The following is a 27,956-nucleotide window of genomic DNA, read 5'->3' as shown; positions in this document are numbered from 1 at the left end:
TTGCAACTTCTGCGAGAGGAGGTTTCGGCCCTCTTGGCCAAGAGGGCCGTCGAGCGCGTTCCTGGGCCAGAAATAGGACGTGGTTGTTACTCCCACTACTTTCTGGTACCCAAGAAGGGCAAAGGGGGCCTACGCCCTATCTTGGATCTGCCGAACGTCAACGGCTTCCTCCGGACGGAGAAGTTCAAGATGCTCACTTTGGCTCAGGTCCTGGCTGCCCTGGACCCAGGAGACTGGATGGTAGCGTTGGACTTGCAGGACGCCTATTTCCACATCCCCGTCCTGCTGGCCCACCGGCGTTACCTGCGGTTCACGGTAGGCCAAGAGCACTTTCAGTTTACCGTGCTCCCCTTCGGCCTTACCAGCGCCCCACGGGTGTTCACGAAGGTGATGGCGGTGGTCGCAGCCCATCTGCGCAGGCAGGGGGTATCAGTCTTCCCCTACCTCGACGACTGGTTGTTGAAGGCGGGCTCGCCCCAGACAGTCGTCAGCCACCTCCAGACTACGGCCGACCTCCTGCACTTGCTGGGGTTCTCCATCAATGTGCCGAAGTCACACCTGTGTCCCTCTCAGAAGCTCCTCTTCATCGGAGCGGTTCTCGACTCGGCGCAGTTTCGGGTTTACCCACCCGAGCAGCGGGTTCGGGATATTCAGGCTCTGGTTCCCATCTTCCAGCCGTTATCCCGGGTCTCGGTCAGGTTGACGCTGCGGCTTCTGGGACTGATGGCCTCCTGCATCCTTCTGGTGCGTCACGCCAGGTGGCGGATGCGGGCTCTGCAGTGGGACCTGAAGTTTCAGTGGGCCCAGCATCAGGGCAACCTGTCCGATCATGTCCTGATCTCGGAGGGCACTGCGAGACAACTGCAGTGGTGGCTCACGGACCGCGACTGGGTCAGTGGCAGGCCCCTCTCCCTACCCCAACCGGAGCACGTAGTTGTGACGGATGCGTCCCTCCAGGGTTCAACACCTGGCAGGTTCTCTGAACACTAAGGTGGACAAACTCAGCCATCGATGCCAAGCAGATCAAAAATGGCATCTCCATGCGGAGGTGGCGCAAGGTTTCTTTCAGCGGTAGAGAGAGCCTTGGTTAGATATATGCGCCTCTGAAGAGAACGCACGTCAGCAGTTTTGCATGCAGGAGTTTCCAAGGCGGCTATTGCTCAGCGACGCTTTTCATCATGAGTGGAGTTCAGGCCACCTGTACACCTTTCCGCCCATACCACTTGTGCCCAGAATTCTGAAGAAGATCAAGAATGACAAGCCCAAGTCATTAGTCATTCTTATGCCTCCATAGTGGGCAGGGAGAGTCTGGTATCGGCAACTTCTTCGAATGAGCTCGGATCCTCCGATCAGGCTGCCCCTTCGTGAAGATCTTCTGGCGCAGCAGCAGGTGAGGGTCCTTCACCTGAACCCGTCAACTCTCTGCCTCCTTGTGTGGAGATTGAGGTGCAATAGTTGATATCTTTCAACCTTCTTCCCGAAGTATGTAATGTTATTTTGGCGGCCAAGCCGCCCTCCAGTAAGATGGTATATGCCTGCCGTTGGCAAAAATGTGTAAAATATTGTACAGAAAGGTCGATTAACCTTCTTTCCACTTCTCTATCTACTATTCTTCTCCTTGTTCTTACCCTTGCCCAGTAGGGCTCTGCTTTGGGTCCTCTCGAGGGGCATCTTTCTGCTCTGTCTGCTTTCTAGCGGCTGCCGGACCAATCCTCTTTATTCATGTCCCCTATTGTAAATAGGTTCTTAAAAGGGCTTGTACATGTGGTTCCACCCGCACTTTATCATGCTACAGTGGGACCTTAATTTGGTCTCACATACCTTATGTGTGCTCCCTTTGAGCCATTGCACAATTGTCCCCTCTGGTTGTTTACCATCTAGGCAGCCTTTTTAGTGGCAATAACTTCTGCCCAGAGGGTGAGTGAATTGCAGGCTTTGTTATGCAAGCGTCCCTACATGATGACATTTGTGGATAAGGTGGTGCTTCGCACTCGTGCTTCAGTCTTACCAAAAATGGTGACCCCATTCCATCTGTGTCAATCAGTCCCTCTGCCCACCTTTTTTGCTTCTCCGCATCCCTCTTAGAAAGAGGTGCGTCTCTACCACCTGGACCCAAAAAGAGCGTCATTGTTCTACCTTGACTGCACAAAAGAGTTCCGGTGGACGACCAACTCTTTGGGGGTTATGCGGAAGCTCAAAAAGGTTGGGCAGTGCAGAAGCGGGCGATTTCACACTGGGTTGTTATCTGTATTAAAATCTGCTACTCCCTGGCTAGGAAGCAGCCTCTTGAGGGCTTATGGGCCCATTCTACCAGGGGGAACTCTGCGCCCACCGCGTTGGCTCAGGGTGTCCCAGTCCTGGATATCTGGCAGGCAGCAACTTGGGCATCTCTGCTCACATTAGCCAAGCACTACTGCCTGGACAGTCGGGTTGCAGGAATCAATCCCATCCGGAGTTTTTTGTGTACAAAATCTGTCCGCAGACAACCGCCAGAATGGTATGGCTTGGGTATCTATTCAAAGGTAAGGAATCTGAAACTAGAAGTCTCTAACAGATGAACAAGTTACTTACCTTCGATAATGCATTATCTGGTAGAGACAGTATCTAGCTGCAGATTCCTTACAGACTCTGCTTCTGGCCTGGAAAAAGTGAAAAGGATCTGACGTCTGCGTGCCTAGGTGGTGCCTATACAGGTGACTGCAACAACGTCACGTGGACCCGAACGAAGCCATCCAACAGTGCGCAGTGGTACTGCTCACTCAAAAGTTTCCGGATCCAGCCTGACGCCTGGGGAATTCAAAGGTAGGGAATCTGCAGGTAGATATTGTCTCTACCAGATAATGCTTTACTGAAGGTAAGTAACAAGTTCATCATTATAGGAGCTGCCTATGCGATTTCAAACAAATTAAACAAACATGAGATTCATTTTTCATAGTGATTGAGGTCATACTTGTTCTATTTATGAATCGAAAGATGCAGTACAGGGTTTTTATTACCAATCATTCGTGGGTTGCTAGTTTCAGTTCTACCTCTAATGCAATTAAGTCCAAGATTGACACACTATTTACTCGTAGACTGAACAATGTCAGTGGCTTATTAGTAGGCTTCCGAGGCCTTAGCTACAGATCTATCAATGTAGAATAATACTAATCATGCTAATAACTCTTTATAATTAGATGCCAAAGACCTTTCAAAAAGATGCTTCATTGCCTGAGTGAAGCTGTTCATGGCTCAATTTTAATGTTTCAACAACTACTTTCTGGTTTGGCATATATGAAAGATGGTGCAGTGAATTTGTTTTTCTACTCTTTAGGATCCACACTTTTTAGGTACATTAATATTCACAGCCAGATTCAAAAGCAAGTTATCTAACTAATTCACAGTCTTTGTTTGTGGCTGTCAAGTGCTAGAATCATATTGTTGTGGTCTCTTTACCCTACTATTACTACTTTATCTGAGCACAGTAATTCACATACATAAGAGACCTGAAGATGAAAATAGAATCCTTCTGTATGTAGTTGGAAAGTGCCCTTTGTGGCAATTTCTGTTTGCTACAGTTAGAGCTTACTTGAAATGGGAGTGTGTAGTACAGATGGCAGTGGGTATAAATGTGCCCTTTTCATGTTGATGCACTTTCTTAAAACTGTCTGGAACCTTTACACATGTACCACACATCTATCATATTTAATACTTGGAACAACTATACTGTCTTTAATGTTAATTAACATGCCAGTGGTAACCAGACTTACAAAGAAAAAATATAAACCTTGTTATTACACGGTTACCTACAATGTTTTAGAAACGCACATTTCAGCTATTTTCGTGTTTGGTATTTAGATTGTTCATGATTAGGACCAGCAAATTAAAGCTTGCCAAAACCCCAACAAGCAAGGAGAAATCCCCAGCTCTAAACAGTCTACGCTACTCCTACACCTGTCATATAACAGGCAATGCAAGTCTCACCTTCCTTCGGCCCCATCCTCTAGAATGAGTTTGGTTTGGTGAATAAACCACATCTGTCCAAACCGCCTTCTTGCAATAAGTGGGGACCTCGCCACATTGATCAGCAGGCAGAGTCGGATGTCCTTAGTTAAGAAGGGTAGCAAAAGTCTTAAAATCATGTTCCTCCAGGCAGCGAATGGTAATCTCTAGAAGACACAAAATGGAGAACGTTTGTCACAGGTCAGTAAATATATATATTCTTTGCTAATATACTATTAGCTACATTACTTTCCTGGCACCATCAAATGTTTTTACTTGTCTCTATATTTTACCTTTTTTTCATATTTGCTTCCCATAAGTGGGTTATAATGCCTTACACATGTTCTGCTTCTGTGTGTAGTTTAGGCCAATTCACTCTTTTAATTTGTTTATTAATTTGTTTCTGTTTAAATTGTCTCATCTGCCACATGTCATTTATTCTAATATAAATTTATGAGAATGTGATTAGAGATTACATGAGGTCACAGATATTTTTTTTGTCTCACTGGTATTGTGGAACTAAAGACACGTTGAAACATAGAATTCTTGATAAAGGAGCCAGTCACCATCCCTTTCTGAGTTTTTGTGGTTTGACTTGTAAGCCTCCAGTTGATTATGAAACTGAAAAGTCTGTTTGAAGGAAATCCTTCTCCCTCTCGATATCTGTTCTTTCTTTGCCAGTTACAAATGAATTACATTTTGTAAATAAAACTTAACTGTTGCATATTAACACATTTCCTCCATGTACCGTTCGCTAAATCGAAGTTAGCTTCGCTTGGGTATTTATCACTGAGGGGACACATTTCCTAACTAGAACTATTACTTTTCTTGCCTAGGAAGAACATGATGTTGAGTAGACCAGCACCACCCACGGCCTTTTCAACTTCTTTGCTTCTTTCCTGGTGAGAAAAGTTTCTTTTAGGAATGTGATATTAGAACGTTAGGTTATGGTTTCCTAAATTATACTAAGTTATATTGGTGGATGTAGGCCCTGCAGTGTTTCTGGGTGCCTTTCTTCGTATATTAATTGAAATCTTTGATAGAGCGTAAGACACACATTTGTGGGCTCTCTGCAAAAATCTTATTTTACGATTTCTTTCAAAATATTTTTTGTTAATAAGTTCTTAAGGTTGCGTGACCAACTTCGTTGTTCTATTCTTCGAGTAGTTTTATTATACAATTGCATAATGTGTTTAAAATGAATCTCTCCTTTATTTTCTGATTTTGTTTTGGGTCTACTCCCTGAATGGAAAGGGCGTCTATTCCCACTGTTTGATGCTAGTCTTTTGCCCAGTGACATGCAGGGGACTAGAGTTAGCGGCTTCTACACACTTCTGGTTTGAGTACGGTACAATGGATTGAGTAAATTGATTGCATTAACCCAACCTGTAAAACAACATGCAACCCATGCAATGACATGTCAGAATGCATTTTCAAGAAGCTGTTGTATGGAAGGTAGGATTAAGTCTTACACAACTGAGACATGCATTAGAAGCTATTACGTTAATCAGTCCCTTTAATTCTGGTCTCGAGTCATCTCGAGACTTACCAGGGACTTTATACATTACCTTGATTCTCAGTGGTATATATAAGTACTTATGTTTTTATGCTGTGAATTGTAGCAGCAGAGACTATCCTCAAGATTTTCAAGGCTCCAACCTTATGTTCCCTTTCTTTTTTTTTTTTATTCCCTATTTTATTATATTCTCAGTAGCCAAAGCACATTTCGGCTACCTTTGGGTAATGATTTATATTTAAAGAAGTATATTAACATTTTGCTGCAATCAGATAGTGAACCATAGCAGAATAGCCCGGGAATAAATCGTCATTCATTTATAAAACAGTAAATTACTAAAAACTGCTACAGTCATCCCACTACTTAAGCAACCCATTTTGGATCATCCACTAACATAGAACTGATAGCTAATTGCCACTCTCCTATCTTGGTGGAAAGTCCTGTTAATTAGTTATCAGTTTTCTGGTTTACCGCTTTTGGATGTTGAATATATATATACTCCGTCACTTGTTTCACGCTCTGGAGTCACACCAGCCAGGATACAAAGTACACGACACGGACCAATTAAGTGATTTCGTTATTTATTTTCTAGTGCAGGTAGTCTCATGACGTTTCGGCTCCAAGAGCCTTGTTCACATGACAATGTTCTAGTGCATGGTTGGCCCTTATTAAAAGTGCCAGTGATAGGTTCATTGACGTTACATGAGAGGGCTGTGTATGAACATAGACAACATACTAGGCTTATATAGCAGTTGTATTTCTGAGAGTATTACTTGGGTGCTATATACAAATTAAAGTAAAATACCAAATTCACAACAACTGACAGTCTAGTAATGAATTAAACTGTCGACATTTATAACATTGTGGATAAAACGAGATATCACAGTTAAATACATTGTATTGGTAGACTGTATAAACCCAATCTTCCCTCACTTCTGGGTACAATGCTATCTTAAATAGTTCCCCAAAAACTTTTTTATAGATATATGTATGTACAAGCATATCGATATCAATTGCATTTAGCATTCTGCTAGACCAATAGCTGTATAAAGTGCAAGTGTAACATTCTTAATGTGCAAATATCGCTTTCAGTGCAGTTGTTTGTGCAAAACATCGCATTTGTGCAAACCATATCCGGTTAGGAGTACTGATCCCCTTCTATCTGTACAATAATGCTACAGTGCAAAACTAATATGGTCAAAATTCATAGCAGCTGATTGTGCAGATATCTTCCGTCTGTGCAAAGAATCGCATGGCTTCACATAGTTAAACTCGTTACTAAGAACACTGTAAAATATCAAAGCACGATTTGACAACACTAGATAAAATTATCTCAGTCAAATACGTGCTTGCTATTTATATACAATATTGTATTTAAAAGATATTAAAAACAGCCTAAAACTCGCTCAACCACAATGTTGTCAACCACCCTTTAAAAGCCTAGGGGAAATTTTCATTCTGTACATACACTGTGATAAAAGTGAAATAAGTGTCTACTAAATGGTCAAGTAAAAGGACTGACCGGGAATTAGGACCCGCACAGTCCATCTAGTTCCTAAAATGTCCTTTAGTGATAATAATCAATATTGCTTAAAAGTAGCAGCAAAATCAGTTTTTTGTTTTTGGGTTCCCATAATGTCTCTAACTTCCTCGTCCTCTTGTGGCCACTCCCAGCCGGGTGGTTCCTACTGTTGAGGCTTACAGATGGGAGACATTGTATATTCTGTCATAGTTCAAGAACTCTCGTGGTAAACATGTATAAAGATCCTCGGTCACATTAAGGCCCCCAGGGGTCTTAGTGTTGAGCAACTAGATATACTTTGTTTCCAGCTTCCTTAATTTGGCCTCTCTGTCACCTCCTCTTCTACTGGCATTCACTGAGTCAATCACCCAATATTTCAGGGTAGCATTGTTACTTTGATGGTATTCTCTGAAATGACGAGCCACCGGATAAGTGTTATCGCCATTAGTGATTGCACGTAAATGCTGAAGGATACGTTTGTGAACAGCATGTTTGGTGCTGCCCACGTATCTTAATAGGCAGGGGCATTGCAGGATATATACCGCAAATTCAGTCTTGCAGGTTAATACCTGCGTAATGGGATGTTGCAGGTCAGTGAACCCATCCCTATAGGTTTTAGTGTTTTCTCCGTGGAGGCTACCAAGTGTGCCGGGTGTGCACTCGCAGTATGCTGTTACCAGCAGTAGGCTTTCGGAAAATTCTGGATTCTAGGTGCCCATCACTTATATACAGTTCAGTATCCAAGAACATTATGGTGTCCTGACTTAGGGTAGCAGTAAATCTCAAGTTTAATTAATTGACATTAATATCATCAATGAATTTTAATGCTTCTTCTTCGCTTCCCCTCCAAATAACCAGCAAATCGTCAATAAAACGATACCAAGCAACTAAATTGTTGTGGATATTGTGTTGGTATTCTTGGCCCAGGACCAGCTCCTCCCAACCTCCCATGTGCAAACATGCGACGCTAGGGGAGAAGCTGCCCCCCATTGCCACTCCCTGTAATTGCCGATAAAGTTGTTGGTTAAATAAAAACACATTGTTGTCAAGACAAAATTGCAACATATTCAGAAGCATTACATTGTGATCTTTAAATTCTAGATCCCTTTTTGATAAGTAATGTTCGACTGCTCTGATGCCGTCACTATGCGCAATGCTGGTATACAGGGATGATATATCCAATGCTATGAGCCAATCACCTTGGACCCATTCCACGTCTCTTATTTTTGTTAAAAAGTCCCCAGTATCTCGAATGTATGATCCTAATTTGTGCACATACCCCTGTTAAAAATAGTCAATATAGACAGAAGTGTGTTCAAGAAGACTGCCTCTGGCAGAAATGATGGGCCTGCCCGGTGGATGTATATATATAATCATGTGATATCTTATATATCATATATATGTTGTTATTTATACACAGTAGTTGCCATATGAAACCATCCTGGAAACACAAATCCACTGGCATTATATCCAGGGCGCTCTATCCATCTGAAAAAATGCCATCTTTCAGGCCAAAGCAAGAAACCTGACCTTGATATGCAAACAGTCCTACAGAACATTTGGGATTACTCTACAGGATTTAAAGTCGTGATCCCATTAAATGCTGTTGCTCTTTAACCTATCACCACCCCTTTTGTACCACTCTTTCACCTGTCAGCAGCTATTGACGTTGTAGATCATCCCCTTTAACACCCCCATAATTCATAGGAGCATCCTGCAGAAGTGTTAGTAGTTCAGATGAATGCTCCTCTTTACCCCCCCCTTCTCCTGACTGAGTTACAGGGACCAACTTAATTTAAACATATTGCTCCTTGCTAGTTCCCATTCTCAAACTGTGGAGACGATCCCACCTACTGGGAGGGACAATAAACTGTTTTCATTTGCTATTTAAGGAAACAAGGTGTGTACATCATATGCGAGCCTAGCCCCTTTCTCCAAAGCATTTGCGCATTCTTGAGAGTTTTCGGTTGTGTACATATTATTGTGGGTCATAATCTGCTTGTCTCCCAATTTAATTAATTTGTACACTGGCCTTCCAGCCCATCTTTTGCATTGAAATATTTTGGGCCTCATCGCGATGTCAGTCGGAAAGCATTCCTACCAACTCGTTGTCGGAATAATTTACAACTGACTCAGGTTTGGGTGGTCCGACGACCGAATACGATGGTTACGAACACCGTTTGGTTGGACTCCCATTGACCAAAATGGGAGCCTGTGTTTCAACCAACAACACAGGGCTCTGGGTGAAGGGGGGCCTTCTACGGGCCCCCAAAGTCCGTTTCCGACAGTCTTTTCACGTCGGACAAACCGATTTTGAAAAGCTGTCCGAATACCACATTGTAGTACATCAGTTGGAAACACGGTCCATAGAGCTGTATCATTCGGCTCCGACCGACTTGGAGTCTCCAAATGCCGGTCAGAACAGAGTCGGACAAACCGAGTGGTTACCTTCCATCGTGATCGGTCGGTCAGAAATGTTTCCGAGTTGGTTGGAAAAATAGGTTCTGACTCTGTTTAGGAGAATCCGAATGCCGTTCGGAGCCTTTCCTACCGACATCGTAAGTAGGCCCTTAGTGTTTTTTCACTCTATAGACCCTTGCTTCAGATTTCTAAGAATTTACCTAAGTGCTCTGGTTTTAAGTCAAACTCAATTATGCCAACGGTCAATGGCAGCTTACCCGTCTAACATCTATGTCTCCTAACAGTCAGTGTGTACCTGTGTGACTCATCTGGGGGAAAAAAACAAGTCTTTTACTTCCGATGAGACTATGATTTTGAATTACTTCCCCATGGCTCAGCCTCCACTGTGGCTCCTTTCAAAGAGGTTCCCTTGATTCCGGCGGAGAGATAGCTCTGCACTATCACAAGTGCATTCAAATAACCAACAACTCAATGGTTCATTCCATGGGGCAGAAAGAGTATTGTCTGTAAGTCCACAAGCTGCCTCAACTTATACCACCTTTGTCTTGGTCAGAGTCTTCTTCTGTGGGTGGTCAAGAATCTCCTCCTTGTGAGAGCAGTAGAGAAGGTCCCACCCTCTGAGGTGGACCTCTGTTATTACAACCAGTATTTACCTCTTATAAAATATGGTCTACAATTCTGCCCCATCCTTGAGGTCCGTGATCTAAACAACCTTTCCCTTTGTAGAGGGTAAAGATACACCCATCTTTCCGGATCACATTTGATTGCTTCACTTCACATGGGAAACTTACAGTACCAGTACAAAATATGACCGATAGACCTTCTGGGCTTTTATCCTTATTCTGGCTGTCAATAGCTGCAGAGCATAGTTGCATTGTCAGAGCTTTGTTTTACATTTATTGCATCGAATAACACTTTGGCATCACTTATGTGGGCACTGGTAGTGATTTTTTGGCTTTGATTGATGCAAGCTAGAACTAGAACTAGGCCTGGTTGCCTTTGTTGAATACGTGCATGATGGGGCAAGTGTGCCTGATTGGATGCAAGCTAGAGTTTATTTTGAACGGTTGTTTTGAATGCATTGTATAAATCAGAGCTTGTTTATGTGGTTAATAGGGTGATTGGTTGCAGTAGGGCAGAAGATTAGGGAGGTTGGATCATATTTCATTGAGTGCAAAGTAATAAAACTTCTGATTGAGATACCAGGTCAGAGGATATATCATATATATCTATAGACTCGTATAACAGTTCATAGCTAATACATCTCCCACCAGCACAAATTTTGGTTAGAACAGGAAAGTATAATCCTTTCATAGATCAGCAGGACAGTAATGTGGCAGAGGAGGCATCAGAGGTCTACAATCCATGTGTTCCGCAGGCAACAGTGGATAAACTTTCACCAAAGAGTAGAACTCGTCATAGTCTAAATCAGTGAAGAAGTAAAGTGGAGACCATTCACAAGCTAGAGTTTACATGGGATGCTCAAGTTGTAAAGAATAACATGCAAGTCCTCTAACAAGGGAATAAAGGGCACCATTCAGAGTTGCAAGTTTAATTTGAGATTCCGTGAGAATGCTGTAGTTGGGCTGCGTAGTAATAGGTACGAAAGTCGGATGCTCCAAGGCTGCCTCCATCAATAGGAAGTCTGAGCTTGCCCAGAGTAATACTCTAATGCCCTGAAAGGCATAATAACTTGATCAGTAGGGTACTGAGCTCCGCTCCTGATATATGTATGTATGTATACATTATTTAATGGCAGTCACCACTGGGTAGTTGTAGTTAGGACAACGTTTCCATAGGAAATTGATTTTTTTGGTTTACTAATAACTTTGACACTGTTTGAAGAATCTTCATGAAACTTTCTAAAACCAAGTCTCATCATCCTCAGCTCCGTACTGGAAAGTTCCCGGATATTCTGTGAAACAGGAGCTGAAAAAAGGATTGGAGGGCCCAAAAATGGTTTTCCCCATGCAATTTTATGTAAAAACTTGAGACTCCGAAAATTAGGCAGAAAGCTAAACCTTGATACAGAAAGCGTGCTTTTTGTGATTTGGTGTAAATCTGTTCAGTAGTTTTTGAGAAATTAAGGTGCAAAAATATTTGTATATCTGGATGGTTGGTTCAAGGCACTCTTGCAAGGACCGCGAGGCGTTGCAGGTCGCGGTGTTCACAAGTTGCTGTGCAGGCAACGGCTCGGTGACGGCGTCAGGACGGAGTCGGTGAGCTCAGAGCTTGCATTGTTCGATGGCGACGTTGTTCGATGCAGTGCTTACAGGACACCAGGCCGGTCGTGAGAGTCAGTCACAGCTTCCTGCCTCTGTAGCCACTGAAACAGCGTTTCTAGCAGCAATCCACAAAGTCTACTGGTCCTGTGACTTCGGTCAGGGGGCAAGCTCTTTTCCAAGCCCTTGGAGATCCTTCACAAGTTGAAAATAAAGCACACAAAGTTCCTTTCCCCTTCCTTTGGCAGTCAGGCAACCACTGCAGGCCAATCCCCCAAGCAGCACTTCAGCTTAGGGGTAGTCTCTCCTCAGTTTCTTCAGGTTCCTCTCCTCAGCAAAGGTTTCTTCTTGTAGTCCCAAAAGTGATCTAATTTCTTGGGATCAGGGTCCCAATATTTTCACCCCAAAATCCTTTGTCCTCTGAGGGCAGATGGGCCTTTACCCAGTCCAAACCAGTTCTGGAGCACTCTGTTGACATGACTCCTTCTTTCCTTTCAAGGTGCAGGGCAGAAACATCAGACACCCCACAGGAGGTGGAGCCAGCATTGTGGAGGGAAAGCACAGCCCTGGAGCACTTTGTTGACATGATTCCTTCTCTCCTTTCACAGTGCAGGGCAGAGACATCAGGCGCACCACAGGGGGTGGAGCCAGCACTGTGGGGGAAAGGCACAGTCCTATTCAGGTCCCAGGTGCAACTCCTCCCTCCCATCTAAATCCAGATCTCTCTATTCACCACTGGGTGGACTCATTATGTCTCCTGGAATCCCCCAGCCCTATCACTCAAAAACACCAGACAAGGAATACACAACCTAGCAGAGGCAGGCTTTGGATAGTTAGACAAGAAATACCTACTTTCTAAAAGTGGTATTTTCAAACACAGAATGTTAAAACCAACTTCACTAAAAGATGCATTTTATCATTCTGAGTCCAGGCATAGTAAACTCGAATTTCTACTGTGTTCCCTGAGTCGGTTAGCATTATAGAATGTAATAATCTAATTGCCCATTCTGGCCTATGGAGAACAGTTAGCCTTGCAATAGTGAAAAACGAAAATGGCTGTAATTCACTATTAGGACATGCCACACACACCAGGGCTTGTCCTACCTTGTACTTACAATGCAACCTGCCCTTGGGTCTACCATAGGGGTGTCTGATATGAAGAAAAGGGAAGGTTTAGAGACTGGCAAGTGGGTGCCCTTGCCCAGTCAGCATGGCAGTACCAGACTGCACACAGGCTCTGTAATGGCAGACCTTAGACACATTTTACAGGCTGTTTCTGTGAGTGGCACAATCAGTGCTGCAACCATACTAGCAGCATTTGGATTTACATGCCCTGGGCACACTCAGTGCACTGTACTAGGGTCTGACAAGTAAACCAAACCAGCCAATCATTGAATCACTGATTCATACATTAATTTATAATAGAGAGAGCATATGCACTTTAGCACTGATCAGCAGTGGTAAAGTGCCCAGAGTTATAAAACCAACAAAAACAGGTCAGACAAAATACAGGAGGAAGGCAAAAAGTTCAGGGAGGACCCTGCAAAAAAGGCTAAGTCCAACACTATTCATTATTTCATCAACCGGTTGCTCATGAATGGTAAACAAAAACCTAAAACGAAACATCCAAATTGCAGAGCACATTTTTAGACTTCTCGTATCACACAGCTTTGTTATCTGTCTGATTGTGAAAGACCTTTTGTGGCAATACCATTACCTTACAATGGCCTTAGAGCCTGTTGCTTCCATTGGTTATTAGGTTTCGCCTGTCAATGCGCATGCATTGAGCTTGCAAGACTATATGGGCTTAAACAGACTTTAACTAGACTGGCGATTTGATGCTGTGCCCGTGCGCTTTAAGGTCAATGCTTGGCACCTCTGCTCCTGCTCTCTCCTGGCTGCTCCTCCCCTAATTATTCACGGCTGGCCGGCCGTACTTTCACGGTCAGCAGGCCGTTTCTGGTTTTATTTTATTTACTGTCGGGTCTGCGATCCAACAGGATCCGACCCACTTAAAGCACTGTCTCTCCCCGCACGCGGATGCTCCACCTTTAAGAAACAAATGTGACGCCTGTTATTTTTTTTTCTTATTTAGCACAAGACAGTGCTAGCACCCATGGCTTGTAGGTTCTGATTGTCTCCTTTTTGTTTCAGTATGCGAGGTTCTGATTGTCTCCTTTTTTTTTTCAGTAAGCGTTTATTTACGATGATACAGAATACAAACTTGAGGTAAATAGTGTAGCATGTTCTTAAGGTGACATTAATTTGATTATGTAATACGTAAGATAATATCTAGCTAGCATTAACCACGTGTTTTGTGCGCCCGGATTCAATTCACTTGTTATCTCCGTTCAGAGTTCATGCGAATAATCCCTGAAATAATTAGTCTATTTTTTGCTAGTCAGTCTGGCTCTCAGTATAAGCGAAGTAAGAAAAGATTGCAACCTAATAATTAATTAGAACTTTACTGTGTAACGAGTGATTTAGAACTTATAATCAGCCCAAGTTTCTTGTTTTGAGGTACCGAGGTTTAAGCTTTTAAATCATGTTTTCGGCTCTTTTGATTTTCACGTGCCAACTACTTTTTTTCTGTGCATTACTTTTGCACCTCCTCATGTTACAAAACTTCGAATGTAACAAGGCAATTTTTACAGTAGTGAAGATCTGGGCATCTTTTATCCATGCTTTATTTCCTGTGTGTCTTGGGAGTTGTAGTTCTATTATCGCACTCACATGTCTACCAAGTTCGGCGCAGAGACCAATTTAGATTGGAAGAGCTGCGTACGCATGAACCAGGCAAAGTAAGCGCAGACGGACGGCACTGCAATGGCAGAGTTTTGCCTGAAACAACTTCTCCATTAGAAACAGTTCTTAACCCTGGTGATTCTCATTTATTACCAAGATTAAATTTCATATGCATGCTTAATGATATCCCATCTTCCAAACCAACATTGCCAGTCTTCTTGACCCACGTAATCTCAACACATTATGCATTTCGATATGTTGTTACTCAGTTCCAAGGGGCATTCCATTTTAAATGAATGCAGTTACCCGAAAGAAAGGCCAATATTGCCTTTAATTTTCGAGGGGTCACTAAAATGCAAAAGTTTTTCCATTGTACCTATTGCGACTTTGTCTCAATGTTATCTTCTCGAGCTCCATCTCTTTTCACATTTGTCATCCGTATACATTTCAACAACCGTTTTGCCAGGCACGTTAAGCTTAACCAAATACACTCTTCATACATCAGCTTGCTGTAAGATTAACAGTGACAGGGCTGCTCCAATTCGCACTAAACTGAAAGCCTTGCAAACGGAATACAATGTTGCAATCCTGAATCCCTCACCCTCACACCCCCACACCCCCTCACCCTCACCCTCACACACCACCACTCACCCTCACATACCATCACTCACCCTCACATACCCTCACAACCCTCACACCCCCTCACCCCCTCACACCCCCTCACCCTCACACCCTCTCACACTCCCTCACCGTCACATCCCCTCACCCTCACACCCCCTCACCCCCTCACCCTCAAACCCCCTCACACCCTCAAACCCCCTCACACCCTCACACCCCCTCACCCTCACACCCCCTCAGTCACACCTCCCACCCTCACACACCATCACTCACCCTCTCACACCCTCACACACCCTCACCAGCATAGCATAACAAAACATAGCATAGCATAACAAAACACAGCATAGCATAACAAAACATAGCATAGCATAACAAAACTCTGCATAGCATAACAAAAAAAGCATAGGATAGCAAAACATAGCATAGCATAACAAAACAAAGCATAGGATAGCAAAACAAAACCTAGCATAACAAAACAAAGCATAGCATAGCACAGCATAACAAAACAAAGCATAGCATAACATGAAGCATAGCAAAACAGCATAGTTTAACAAAGCATAGCATAACAAAACTCAACAAAAAATAGCATAACAAAACAAAGCATAGCGTAACAAAACAAAGCATAGCAAAACATAGCATAACACAACACAATACAACATAGCTTAACATAACACAACGTAGCATAGCATAACAAAACAAAGCTTAGCATAACAAAACAATGCTTAGCATAGCATAACAAAACAGCATAACAAAGCATAGCATAGCATAACAAAACATAGCATAGCAAAACAAAGCATAACATATTAAAGCGCAACAAAGCATAGCATAACAAAACAGCATAACATAGCATAGCATAACAAAACATAGCATAGCAAAACAACAAAGCAGAGCATAACAAAACAAAGCAGAGCAAAACATAGCATAACAAAACACAATACAACATAGCTTAGCATAAAACAACACAGCATAGCATAACAAAACAAAGCTTAGCATAGCAAAACAAAGCTTAGCATAGCATAACAAAACAGCATAACAAAGCATAGCATAGCATAACAAAACATAGCATAGCAAAACAAAGCATAACATATTAAAACGCAACAAAACATAGCATAACAAAACATAGCATAACATAGCATAGCATAACAAAACATAGCATAGCAAAACAACAAAGCAGAGCATAACAAAACAAAGCATAGCAAAACATAGCATAGCATAACAAAACACAATACCAGATAGCTTAGCATAACACAACACAGCATAGCTTAACAAAACAAAGCTTAGCATAACAAAGCATAGCATAGCATAACAAAGCATAGCACAACAAAACAAAGCATAGCAAAACAAAGCATAACATATTAAAATGCAACAAAGCATAGCATAACAAAACATAGCATAACATAACAAAACATATCATAGCAAAACATAGCATAGCAAAGCATAACAAAGCATTGGATAGCATAACAAAGCATAGGATAGCATAACAAAGCATAGTATAGCATAACAAAACAAAGCATAGGATGGAAAAACTAAACCTAGTATAGCAAAACAAAACATAACATAAGATAACAAAACAGAGCAAACCACAACAAAACATAGCATAGCAAAACACAGCATAGCATAATAAAACACAATGAAATATAGCACAGCGTAACAAAACATAGTATAGCATAACAAAGCATCGCATAGCAAAACATAGCATAGCCTAACAAAACACAGCATAGCATAACAAATCAAAGCATAGGGTAGCAAAACATAGCATAGCATAACAAAAAAAACATAGGATAGCAAAACAAAACATAGCATAGCATACAGCATCATTCAGCACCACCACAGCATCACTCATTCAAATATGTTCTCTCAATGTTTCAAGCTTTATTACAAATGTCACAAAAAAGTTAATATTTCACTTCTGTTCTTGAATTTTCATCACAATAAAATACACAAAAGTTATTTTCAAAAGTTTAAGCTATTGCCATTATACAATCACAAAGCTTTTGTGTTCTTATACATTAAACGATATATAATACAGAGGATTATGAAGAATGTAGTTTCAATTAATGTTTTTCTTTAGATGTCTGTCGTGGAATGTTGCTGGCCTCAATAGTAAGGATAAAAGGAGATTGGTGCAAGAAGAAATGAATTTGTATAGACCACACATGGCACTTATCTCCGAAACCCATATTGGGTTTCAAGATCGTAAACTTTTATCTCAAATGGGCTACGATCTTGTTGTTTGTTCAACACTAGGGGCATCAATCCGGGGAGTAGCCATTTTGAAACAGAAGCATATAAGAATGGTTATTACTAAAACCGCTGCTGACGATAGGGGACGGTGGGTAATTGCTCAGGTGCAAATTGCAGAAAAATATTATGTATTTTGCTTGGTTTATGGCCCTAATGTTGACGAACCCAAACTTTATGAGAAACTAAGCATCGAATTACTCGAGTGGGAGGGGGAACTACTTATAATGGGAGATTTCAACTGCGTTATGAATTATAAGAAGGATTCCACAAGTAAAATTAACACAATAAGGATGCGTAGAGTTAGAGCAGCTATAGTGGAATTGGGTAGGGTACATAATTTGAAAGATGTCTGGCGCATTAAGCATCCTACCATAGCAGGATATACATACTATTCGGCCCCCCACAGAGTTTGTTCCAGAATCGATATGGTATGGGCAACAGATAGAATTGTGGATAATTGCAATATAGAACTCTGCCCGAGAGTCACATCCGATCACAATCCCATACTATTCGAATTTAAAACCCTTACCAAAGAGCAATCCCCCCGACAGTTTACATTCCCTAGGTATCTATTTACAGACGCCGAATTTGTCATGGGTATTAAAGGACATATAAATGAATTTATAACACTTAATATTCACTCAACCTCAGTTAATTTCGTGTGGGACGCATGTAAATGCAGCATCAGAGGCTATGTGCAACAATACATTCTAAGGAAAAATGCTGAAAGACTGAGGGCAGATGAGCTAACTCTATCTAGTATTCTTTTAGCTGAACAACAACTGATCGATGCTGCTACAGAAGGGAGGACAAATATAGAAGAACTGAGATTAGGATTGGCTTCATTGAGGTCGGCATTAAAAAAGACTCTCAGGGAGAAATTTAGTTCCGGAATTCATAGATACAAACTAGCCCAATATGAAGGGGGCGATAGAATCGGCAACATTTTGGCCTATAAGGTAGCTGATAAAAAGGCTAAAACAATTATAAAATCAATAAAAGGGTCAGACTCAATCGAATATAATAAACCAGAGCAAATCTTAGAGCAATTTGCTAAATACTATAGTCATTTATATACTCCAGATCATTTACCCTCTCAAGAAGAAATTATAAATTATTTAAGTAAATTTTTGCCCAATCGATTTCTAACGGAAACAATCGAGTAACTTGGTGTTAAGATCTCCATTACTGAAATAAAGACTGCCATCCAAGCACTGCCTTCAGGCAAGGCGGCGGGAGAGGACTGTTTGCCTATAGAACTATACAAAATATGCGAGAAAGATCTCATACCGCTTTTTCACTTGGTGATAGATTCTGTAGGTCAAACAGGAAGTGCTCCTATATCTTGAAGAACTGCTAAAATAATATTTTTTCTAAAAAAAAGGTAAACCACCAGATGACCGAGGTTCATACAGGCCCATCTCATTAATAAACACTGATGCCAAGATTTTTGCCAAAATTCTCGCTAATCGTCTAGCCCCTATTATGCCTGATTTAGTGAACTGCCAACAGCATGGGTTTGTGGTGGGGAGAGACACCACTACTCACATTAATACTGCTGTGACTGCATTTGATGTAGCCTCGACTATCCCCACCCCACTCGGAATGGTTATGCTAGACGCGGAGAAAGCGTTCGACCGAGTGGGGTGGGAATACCTGTGGGCGGTGTTGAACGCATTCGGCATTCAGGGACAATTTTTTAGATGGGTCCGATCATTGTATGAACTGCCATTAGAAACAGTTAGCTATGCTGGAGCCAATTCAGTCAACTTCGCAGTTAAAAGGGGGACAAGGCAGGGGTGCCCTTTATCACCCCTGCTCTTCGTTCTAGCCTTAGAACCATTCTTAAATGCACTATCTGCTATAGATAATATAATACCAACACATCATGGTGGCAAGACTTTGAAAATAACCGCCTTCGCTGATATAGCGATATTTACAACAGATTTAGTTTCGGCACTTCCAGAGATAATTAAAGAGGCTAGTAAATTTGGAGAGATATCCGGGTACAAATTAAATGTTGACAAAACTCAAGTAATTGCCAACTACAAACCTGCTCAACCAATAACAGGACTTTGTACTCATGCTACCTATTTGGGAGTCAAGCTTGCAGCAGATACAGATAAAATTGTTGCATTGAACTATGACCCCTTAAGGAAATAACTGCATCTTTAAAAAACTGGCATAAAATACCTTTGAGCCTGGTAGGACGAATAAACTTGATAAAGATGAAGATCCTACCAAAATTACTTTACCTATTTAGATCTATCCCCCTCCAACTTAGTAACTTATATTTTAAAACATATAGAGTATTTGCAGCAGTTATATTTGGAGCTATAAAAAAGCTCGTAGATCAATAGCTTATTTGAAACTCCCAATTGAAAAAGGGGGTTTAAACTTCCCGGATTTTAAAATATACTTCTTTGCAACTAATAATAAACGACTCTTCCCTATTATTCCACCAATTTATGCTGGGAGCAGATAGTAACCAGTTCTTGTACCGCGTGCACGACCCCAACTACTTTAAGAGAGTCAAGTTTAAGACCGCGAGACACATCAAAAGAATTTGGGACCAAATAATGATTTTTGGTAAGATTCCTTTCTTTAATGCAGAGCTATTGATTTGGGGGAACCCAGGGTTACCAGACTTCTTTTCCGATGGTGCGGCAGCTTTTTGGCTGGAGAATGGTATAAGCACTCTAGGTGACTTATTTGGTTCGGATGGTTTTTTGAGTTTCAATGCACTAAAATTAAGTTACCAAATTAGAGATACTATGTATTTTAAATACATTCAGATGAAAGATTTCTTTGTTAATAAAATGAAAATTGGAAAAATAGAAAATTCAGATACTTTAAAATTCATCCATTCGAAAGATACTAAATCACTTATTAGTAAAAGCTATACCTACTTAAATAGCCAAAGCAAGGAGACTGTGAAAACATGGCGGCCAAATGGACTAACCGATTAGGTCTGAACATCAACCCAAGCCAGATTGCTGGCTCGCTTAGACAGATAAATCTGGTGGTACAATCATCAAATCTAAGGCTTCAATTGTATAGAACGGTGACTCAAATATATTATACACCACAAAGAATTGCTAGCTGGACCATGGGAAAGGGCTCTAGTGAGCGAACTAAATGTCCCAAATGCAATCTAGAAGCCGTCGGCATTGAACACATGTTATATCAATGCCCGGAACTTACAACATTCTGGAAAGGATTAACCGCGGTCCTAAACAGCAGACAAATTATATTTCCTACACTTTCTGCATATTTAGTACTGCTAGATATACAAGATACTAATCATAAACATAAAGACCTGATTTCTATTGCTTTTGCTTGCGCCAGGTTGGTTATTGCACGGACTTGGATCTCGGAGGAACCACCCAATATTATGGAGTGGTGGAATCTTATTAATGAAATACACACAATGGAACTATCGTTGGCTAAGATAAGGGGTACTAAGGCATTGAAAGCAAGGCAAAGGATTTGGGGTACTTTTATTTGATTTATTTGACTTATGTGTACCAGCAGCAACTAAAATGATCTATTTTTATTATTATTAGTTATTTTTTTTTTTTTCTCAAAGAATGTACATTATCATCCTCTGTATGTATTTGATGGTTAAATTTATTTTTGGATATTTTTGTTTCCAAAATCTGTACGTAATCTAATGATGCTTTCTTTTTCCTGCAATAAAAAAGCTTTAAAAAAAAGCCATTATACAATCACTATTATTTAAGTATTAATTATTTGAAAAAATTAAAAGCCATTGTTATTTGTAATATCAATACATCTAAGTCACGTAAATACAAAACATGTTGCATTACAAATGCTATAGGTGTCACATTCGCAAAAGTTATAACTATTGGCATTGTAAATGACAAAGCTATCAATTTAGCTATTTTAAAAACCAACACATAAATAAAATAAGTGTCATTTACAAGACCAATAGCTCCAACTTCTTCTAACGCGAGACCTATTGCATTTCCAATGCTTGTTTTTCTTGTTGCTCTTATTTGCTTGCTTTCTAATCTACGGCTTTCCTTCCTCTTCTTTTGTTTATCCCTCCCATAGATCATAGCCTCCTGTCATTCTTTTGACTGGCTAACCTGTATCCTTCTATTGCTCAATTTTAAGAAACGACTTTCTTCTTTTTTTTAAGCACTGCGTGAGAGGGCATGACTCACCTCACACCTCCCCACTCTGCCATGCTTTTACAAAGTCCTCACTTCCATTCAGGCAGCAAGTTGCATGGTGGTCATTTCACTCCTTTGTGCTTTTATACACAAATGCACAAGTTGTAACATTTACCTTCCTGCCACTTGTAAACAAACAGATACCACAGTCTTTGATCCGCTCTGAGAATCCCTCCTCCACCCACCAGCAGGTCTAAGCACCCCCAACTTCGAAGCTTTGCAGTCTGCCTTTACGTTCTTGTAAGACTTTGCCCCACACTGTGTCTATTTACACCTAACCACATGCTCTAACAATTGCACTGCATCCTTCATGCCCTTCCACCATGGACAGCAATTTCAAATGTATAATCTTTCAGGCCTTGTCTCTCACCCACTAAATCACTTAAGCAACACAAACGGACCTCTTGCTTTTTATTACTTTTCCAGCCCTAGCCTATAGAACATTATATAGTGCACCTTAATTACATTACATGTACTACGTGTAGTAACACCTTATTCCTAAAATAAGACAATTATACAATAATAATTTGTTGTCACGCAATAATATACAGCTGTATAGTAATCCCACTACAACTCGAGACACCCTACCTCTGCCACAGAGCATTTTGTCATTAAAATAGGTTTGACCTCCTTGCGTTATCACCTCTAACCTACTCCACTGTGCACTCCACTGTGTTCTTTAGAAACAACAAATCTTCATCAGTAATATTTCATAACACTTTACCCGCCGTCTCTTTTTCCACCCCACCCTTTGCATACACAATTCTTTGTCACTCTTTCTATTTGTGCAACAGGTGCAGTCGCTCAAAGACCATCGACATCAAGGACATATTGAAAACAAATTGCTGCTTCCGTCTGAATTTTTTACAGGACACAGAGATACCCTTTCCTTCATTCCACAAGGACCCTTGATACACTTCCTAATGCACGGTGCAAGCCTATATAATTTGTATTGTGATCTGTTATCAACTACCATATATCCTCTCCGATTACACAAATATATATGTATAACAAATATATATATATGTCTGTGTATGTACACTTTCCTGAAGTAACACATTTTTTTTACCAGAATGTCGATTATCAATCAATGGATGTGGAGATTCACCATATCATAGCTGAAGATTACTGCTACTGTGGAATATTTTGAGGATGCTTTCATGGAACATGTGCCAAACGCATGTCAAGTTACGCTTTGTAATAGATATATTACAGAGATTTTATAACATTTTAAGTAAATATAAATACTACTATAACATTGCTTAAACGTGTGCACTATTAAATAAATGAAAACTGTGTCAAAATGCAGTAATGTCCTTATTTTGTATGTAAGAATTTTTTTTTTTTTAAATCTCCTTTTAAATGCATACTATTTTACAGTTAAACAGTGTGGTTATTATGCTGAATGGTTAAAATCTAAAATATATCTATATAAACAGCATTAACCGCATCATAGCACTTTTTAAACTTTTTTTGCCATGCTGCTCTGCTGTGCAACATGGCTGAAAAAAACATTAACAAACCAAATCGAGCTTGCATAGGCAATACCTATTAGCTTTGCCAATGCTTGTTTGCCATGTCATGGTTCGCGTGAAATTTACCAACCCTTTGCTTTCGAACTTATGGTTAATGGCGTCACCAGAACCCCTCAATGGCAATAGTAGATCCTTTGGTATCTTGCATATGCATATGCAGAGAGGGTGAGTGTCTGTGTTGACAAAGGCACCATCTAGATCTCTTGGGGATTGCCAAGATGAGTGAAAATTCTGTGCTGGCGGTCTTGTGGAAACTATTCTACCTCTGCACCTCCTGGTGGAAAAGCATTTCCTAAACATACCATATTGTGTATTAACTGGCAGCGAGTAGTCGAGGTGCCATCCTCCCTTTAAGCAAGAGTCTGATGTTCTTACTGAAGATTGGGGAGTTTGCTTGCTTTAGGGCTAGTCTCCACTGACCCTTGCAACTAAGACAGGTGTTGGCTTCAGCATCCACGCCTCCTACTACTCCTTGAGGCGGCTTGCCGTGGCCTCCTACTACTCCTTGAGGCGGCTTGCCGTGGCCTCCTACTACTCCTTGAGGCAGCTTGCTGTGGCCTCCTACTACTCCTTGAGGCAGCTTGCTGTGGCCTCCTACTACTCCTTGAGGTGGCTTGCCGTGGCTTCCTACTACTCCTTGAGGTGGCTTGCCGTGGCTTCCTACTACAACTCCTTAAGGCAGCTTGCAGTGGCCTCCTACTACAACCCCTTGAGGCGGCTTGCAGTAGTCTCCTACTACTCCTTGAGGCGGCTTGCTGTGGCCTCCTACTACTCCTTGAGGCGGCTTGCTGTGGCCTCCTACTACTCCTTGAGGCGGCTTGCCGTGGCTTCCTACTACTCCTTGAGGCGGCTTGCCGTGGCCTGCTACTACTCCTTGAGGCGGCTTGCCGTGGCTTTCTACTACTCCTTGAGGCGGCTTGCCGTGGCCTTTTACTACTCCTTGAGGCGGCTTGCTGTGGCCTCCTACTACTCCGTGAGGTGGCTTGCCGTGGATTCCTACTACTCCTTGAGGCGGCTTGCCGTGGCCTCCTACTACAACTCCTTGAGGCGGCTTGCAGTGGCCTCCTACTACTCCTTGAGGCGGCTTGCTGTGGCCTCCTACTACAACTCCTTGAGGCGGCTTGCAGTGGCCTCCTACTACTCCTTGAGACGGCTTGCTGTGGCCTCCTACTTCAACTCCTTGAGGCAGCTTGCCGTTGCCTCCTTTTAGGTCTCCTTGACTTTGTGAGCCAGCCTTTGATTCAGGAAATGTATTCATTCCAATTTTATCCAAGTGTCTCGCGACCCATCTGGCTTTAGTACACCTTCTGTTGCGGTGATAGCACAGACTGCGACACTTCATCTCTTATTAAACTCATTAAATATAGTGCCTGCTGCAAGCTGTGAATGGCGTTTCCAGGCTCTGAGTCTGACACAACCGTGTATGCAGTTTTGTTTCCGTTACATTTTTCAGCAGTTTCTGCCTTGGCCTTCATTATGTTAATTTTGACTTTTGTAATTATCTTTCACAGGAGGGACAGCAGTGTTATAAAAGAAGAAATTAAAGCCTTCCTAGCTAATCGGAGAATTTCTCAAGCTGTGGTTGCACAAGTAACAGGTGAGAAAAGGGTCCCCTTTGTTATAAGCTCTGCAGATTTTTGACAATTGTGTATCTTCCTGCATTGCAGTGCAAATCTGTCAACTTAATCAAGATTATATATGCCTTTGATGTAATATCTATGGTCTCTTGTGTCATTGAACTCGCTTTGAATCAGAAGTATGTTTTCAGCCTTTTGCTCAGTACAGTTACTCCACATTTCAGTTTAGTAACAATATATTCAAACTCTAACCTTTATTCCAATTTTCCCATCACATGGTGCACTAAGTAAGTGTAAAGGATGAATATTCCGCCAGATGTCTTTGCCATTGATTCCGATATTTAGAAAGTGAAGTATTTTACTGGATTAATTCTTTAAGCAAATTATTCAATGATCCTTTTTACATAGTTCTCACAGTATTGTCAGTTTGCGAGGTTCTCAACTGTTGATTGCATGTTGTATAACAGGGCGTACAGTCTGCACCATTTCCCAAAATGTACATGAACTGTGCATTAAATTGTCCCATGCTTGGCGGGTAAGAATAGTACACCACCACACTGTACACTATTCAGCCATCTTTCAGATTCACTTTCTTCTGTAATAGAATGAGAATTGTTTCTTGATTGCCCAAAAATATAAACTGCAGTTATATTTTTCATCAGGGATACCTATGCCTCACTGTATTTGACTGGAATCCCTACCTTGCGGTTTTTTTGCCTGATATTTGGGATAATAGCAGGCACTACTCCTTTCAACATATTTATTACTCATGAACGTTGTCAGTTGAAATGGAGGTACCACCATTCTTATATTGGACCTTTACACTGTTAGCGACAAACTACCCCTTTGAAGTCTGAGCAACACAAGAATCCTTAATTTGGATCGCGTCTAATCGCACAGACAGCCTAGATTGTTAAGTTTCCTTTTTCTGCTCAGCACAATTCACGTCTTGCGTAATGGTCCCTCAGACATCAGCGATACCCTCCCTCCCCCTCTTCTTTTTATTGTATACCTGTCCTAACCCCTGGGGCTCATCCGTTCTTTTAGGCTTACTTGTTACTTCTATGTTAATGATTTCCAGTCATCCTAGAACTTCAAAAGCTCTCTGACCTGGACACCTCCAAGCTCGCTCAGTACCTTCAGGTATTAGACTACTAGATGCTACAGAATTTCTTGAATTCCCACTGCTCAAAAAAAAAATGAAGGTGTATATCTGCGAATCATGTGAATAATATGATTTCCCACCACCACAATCTTTTTGAGTGTACAATCCCCAAAGACCTCGAACAAACTAAAGATCCTGGGTTTCAACCCTCAGCAGGTTTTAGACAAGATTAGATATACTTTCTAAAGCAGGGCAGTTATCTCCTTTCCAGTTATTGTAAATACATAGGTACACATTCTGCAGCATAGGCACATTTCTTTGTCTTTTTAACTATTTTAGTATAGTTCATTTTTGTAACTTTAAAAATTTTAGAGACTGTATTATAAGTTGCTATTAAATGTTTCACATGTTTCACCATGTGTATGATTTGGATGCTCAGTCTTTGCAGATTCTAAAACATTTAATTGGCCTTTTAAATAACAAGCCTTAAGTGAATAGAAATATCCATCAGGGGTGAATTGTAGTCCGAGAGTTTATTTAAAGGGATTAATTGTATGATGTTTCTGAATTTGTATTGAGCATTGACCAGGCACGTACGAATTGACAGAGCGTTTCATCGAGACTTCTTATCAAAGAATCCAAACTTCTGATCCTGGAACACCAGTATTCCTAATCCATGGGTCCAGCCTTTGGGGGAGTAATAAGTATTACATTGGACACTGTGAGCAGCACACGTGAAGAACATTAATATATCATAAATTCAGTCACTTTAAACGTTTCAAGTCAATAACAAAAAAAATAACAATGACCAAGTTTTGCTTTCAGATTCCAAGAACCAAAAGTTCATAATAGCTGTGTTAATTCTTTGGTGAGGAACATTTTATTGTTCATTTCCTTCAAGTCTACTGCTTGTCAAGGTGATTCAAATCCTGAGTCTTTCAATGCCAAGATGATACTTATGTAATATGCTTTTCATTACTACGTAACAGCTACTGGTTGAATCTCCTGGCTATGACTTTTTAACCAAATGTGACTTGCTAAGTACTGTGTAACCCATTCTTACCCAAACTTAACCCCCACTTCAATTGTTCATTTCTACATCCAGCCTTCCATTGCCCCTCCCCCGACTGCATTACAAAAAATAACCAGAAATTAAGTAAGTTGCAAATAAAATAATAATATTGAATGCTAGTATAATTCATTCTACTCAAATAGAACTGCAAGGGTTGGGGGCTTTGCAAGACACTATGGGAGTCTGCTTGCAGAAATTCTGTCTGCGGTCTCTGCCTCTTCATTAAATGTGGACTTTCTTTCATTATCTTCTAGTTGGCCATTATTAAGAACAACATGTATCCTACCCAGAGTATCTATTGGCACTATCAAGACAAATATTTTTAATTTATAAATTGTAAATTCGTAAAAAGTGTATTACTTTCCCCACCTTCCTTACACCAATATGCAATTGTTTGAGGGAAAGAGAGAGGCAATATTTTCCAAGGAAAAAGTATAGTTAGGATTTAGTTAAGTTTGATGGGGATCAGTATCGGCCACAACAATAAGCCTAAAAAGAAATAAAATACATGGCTAATGGTTCTACCTCAACTCCCACCTACTATCATGTCTGAAAGGCTCAAAACTAATGTGAATCCATGATTATGTCAATGAGTGCTTAATTTGTTAATAGTTCACTTTCTAAGTTGTGGAAATGAGACCAGAATTGAATTTATAATTGTACAGTTGTGTTGATAAATGTTGTCATTTTAAAAAAGTGTATGACATTTTGGACCTAAGCTTGAAAGTGTGCTCATAATGTATTCAGCAACATTTTTTAATCCTCTTTATATCTCCCTATGTAATTTTGAGTAAGATTTTGTATGTAGGCGGTCCACATTGTTTGCACTGTAAAAAGAGTGTTTCTTTTTTGATCTGTGTTCGGGAAGCCTAAGAATGATTAATAAGAATTGATGTTTTGAGCAGCACCACATTCACAATTGTGGCATTGTTTGGCAGTGTTATGATACTTTTATTTTGTGTTCATTTTTTAATTTCTTTTTTAAATTTCAATACATTAAAATCATATTTATCGACAATGATGTTACAGGCTAGCTGGGCTGAATTATTAAAAGAACACTAGTGAACTGATATGGACTGCGTAATGTCCAATCATTGACATGACATTGAGTTGCAAAGTCTCTGTAATCAGCACCAGGAAGAGTAGGCATGTAATGTGAGAGCGAATAAGAGATGACATTGTAATAAATTGACATACAG

The 27,956-nt window shown here is 40.9% G+C and overlaps 1 protein-coding gene across 11 annotated transcripts in view; it reads left to right on the top strand.

The window, feature by feature from the left end:
- Positions 1-27,956, top strand: part of HMBOX1 (homeobox containing 1) — a 490,629-nt gene that overhangs the window by 298,040 nt on the left and 164,633 nt on the right. For 6 of the 11 annotated variants that reach the window (XM_086928002.1, XM_086928003.1, XM_086928001.1 and 3 more), the window contains exons 5-6: positions 4,818-4,883; positions 24,515-24,600. In XM_086928002.1, the coding sequence (XP_086784128.1) occupies positions 4,818-4,883; positions 24,515-24,600 (152 nt within the window). The remainder of the gene's footprint in view (positions 1-4,817; positions 4,884-24,514; positions 24,601-27,956) is intronic. The other 5 variants (XM_086928008.1, XM_086928007.1, XM_086928010.1 and 2 more) reach the window with 1 other exon arrangement.

This window comes from Lissotriton vulgaris, chromosome 6 (genome assembly GCF_964263255.1).
Source record: "Lissotriton vulgaris chromosome 6, aLisVul1.2, whole genome shotgun sequence".
In the NCBI taxonomy this organism is placed as follows: domain Eukaryota; kingdom Metazoa; phylum Chordata; class Amphibia; order Caudata; family Salamandridae; genus Lissotriton; species Lissotriton vulgaris.
This window is presented reverse-complemented; position numbering and strand designations above follow the sequence as displayed.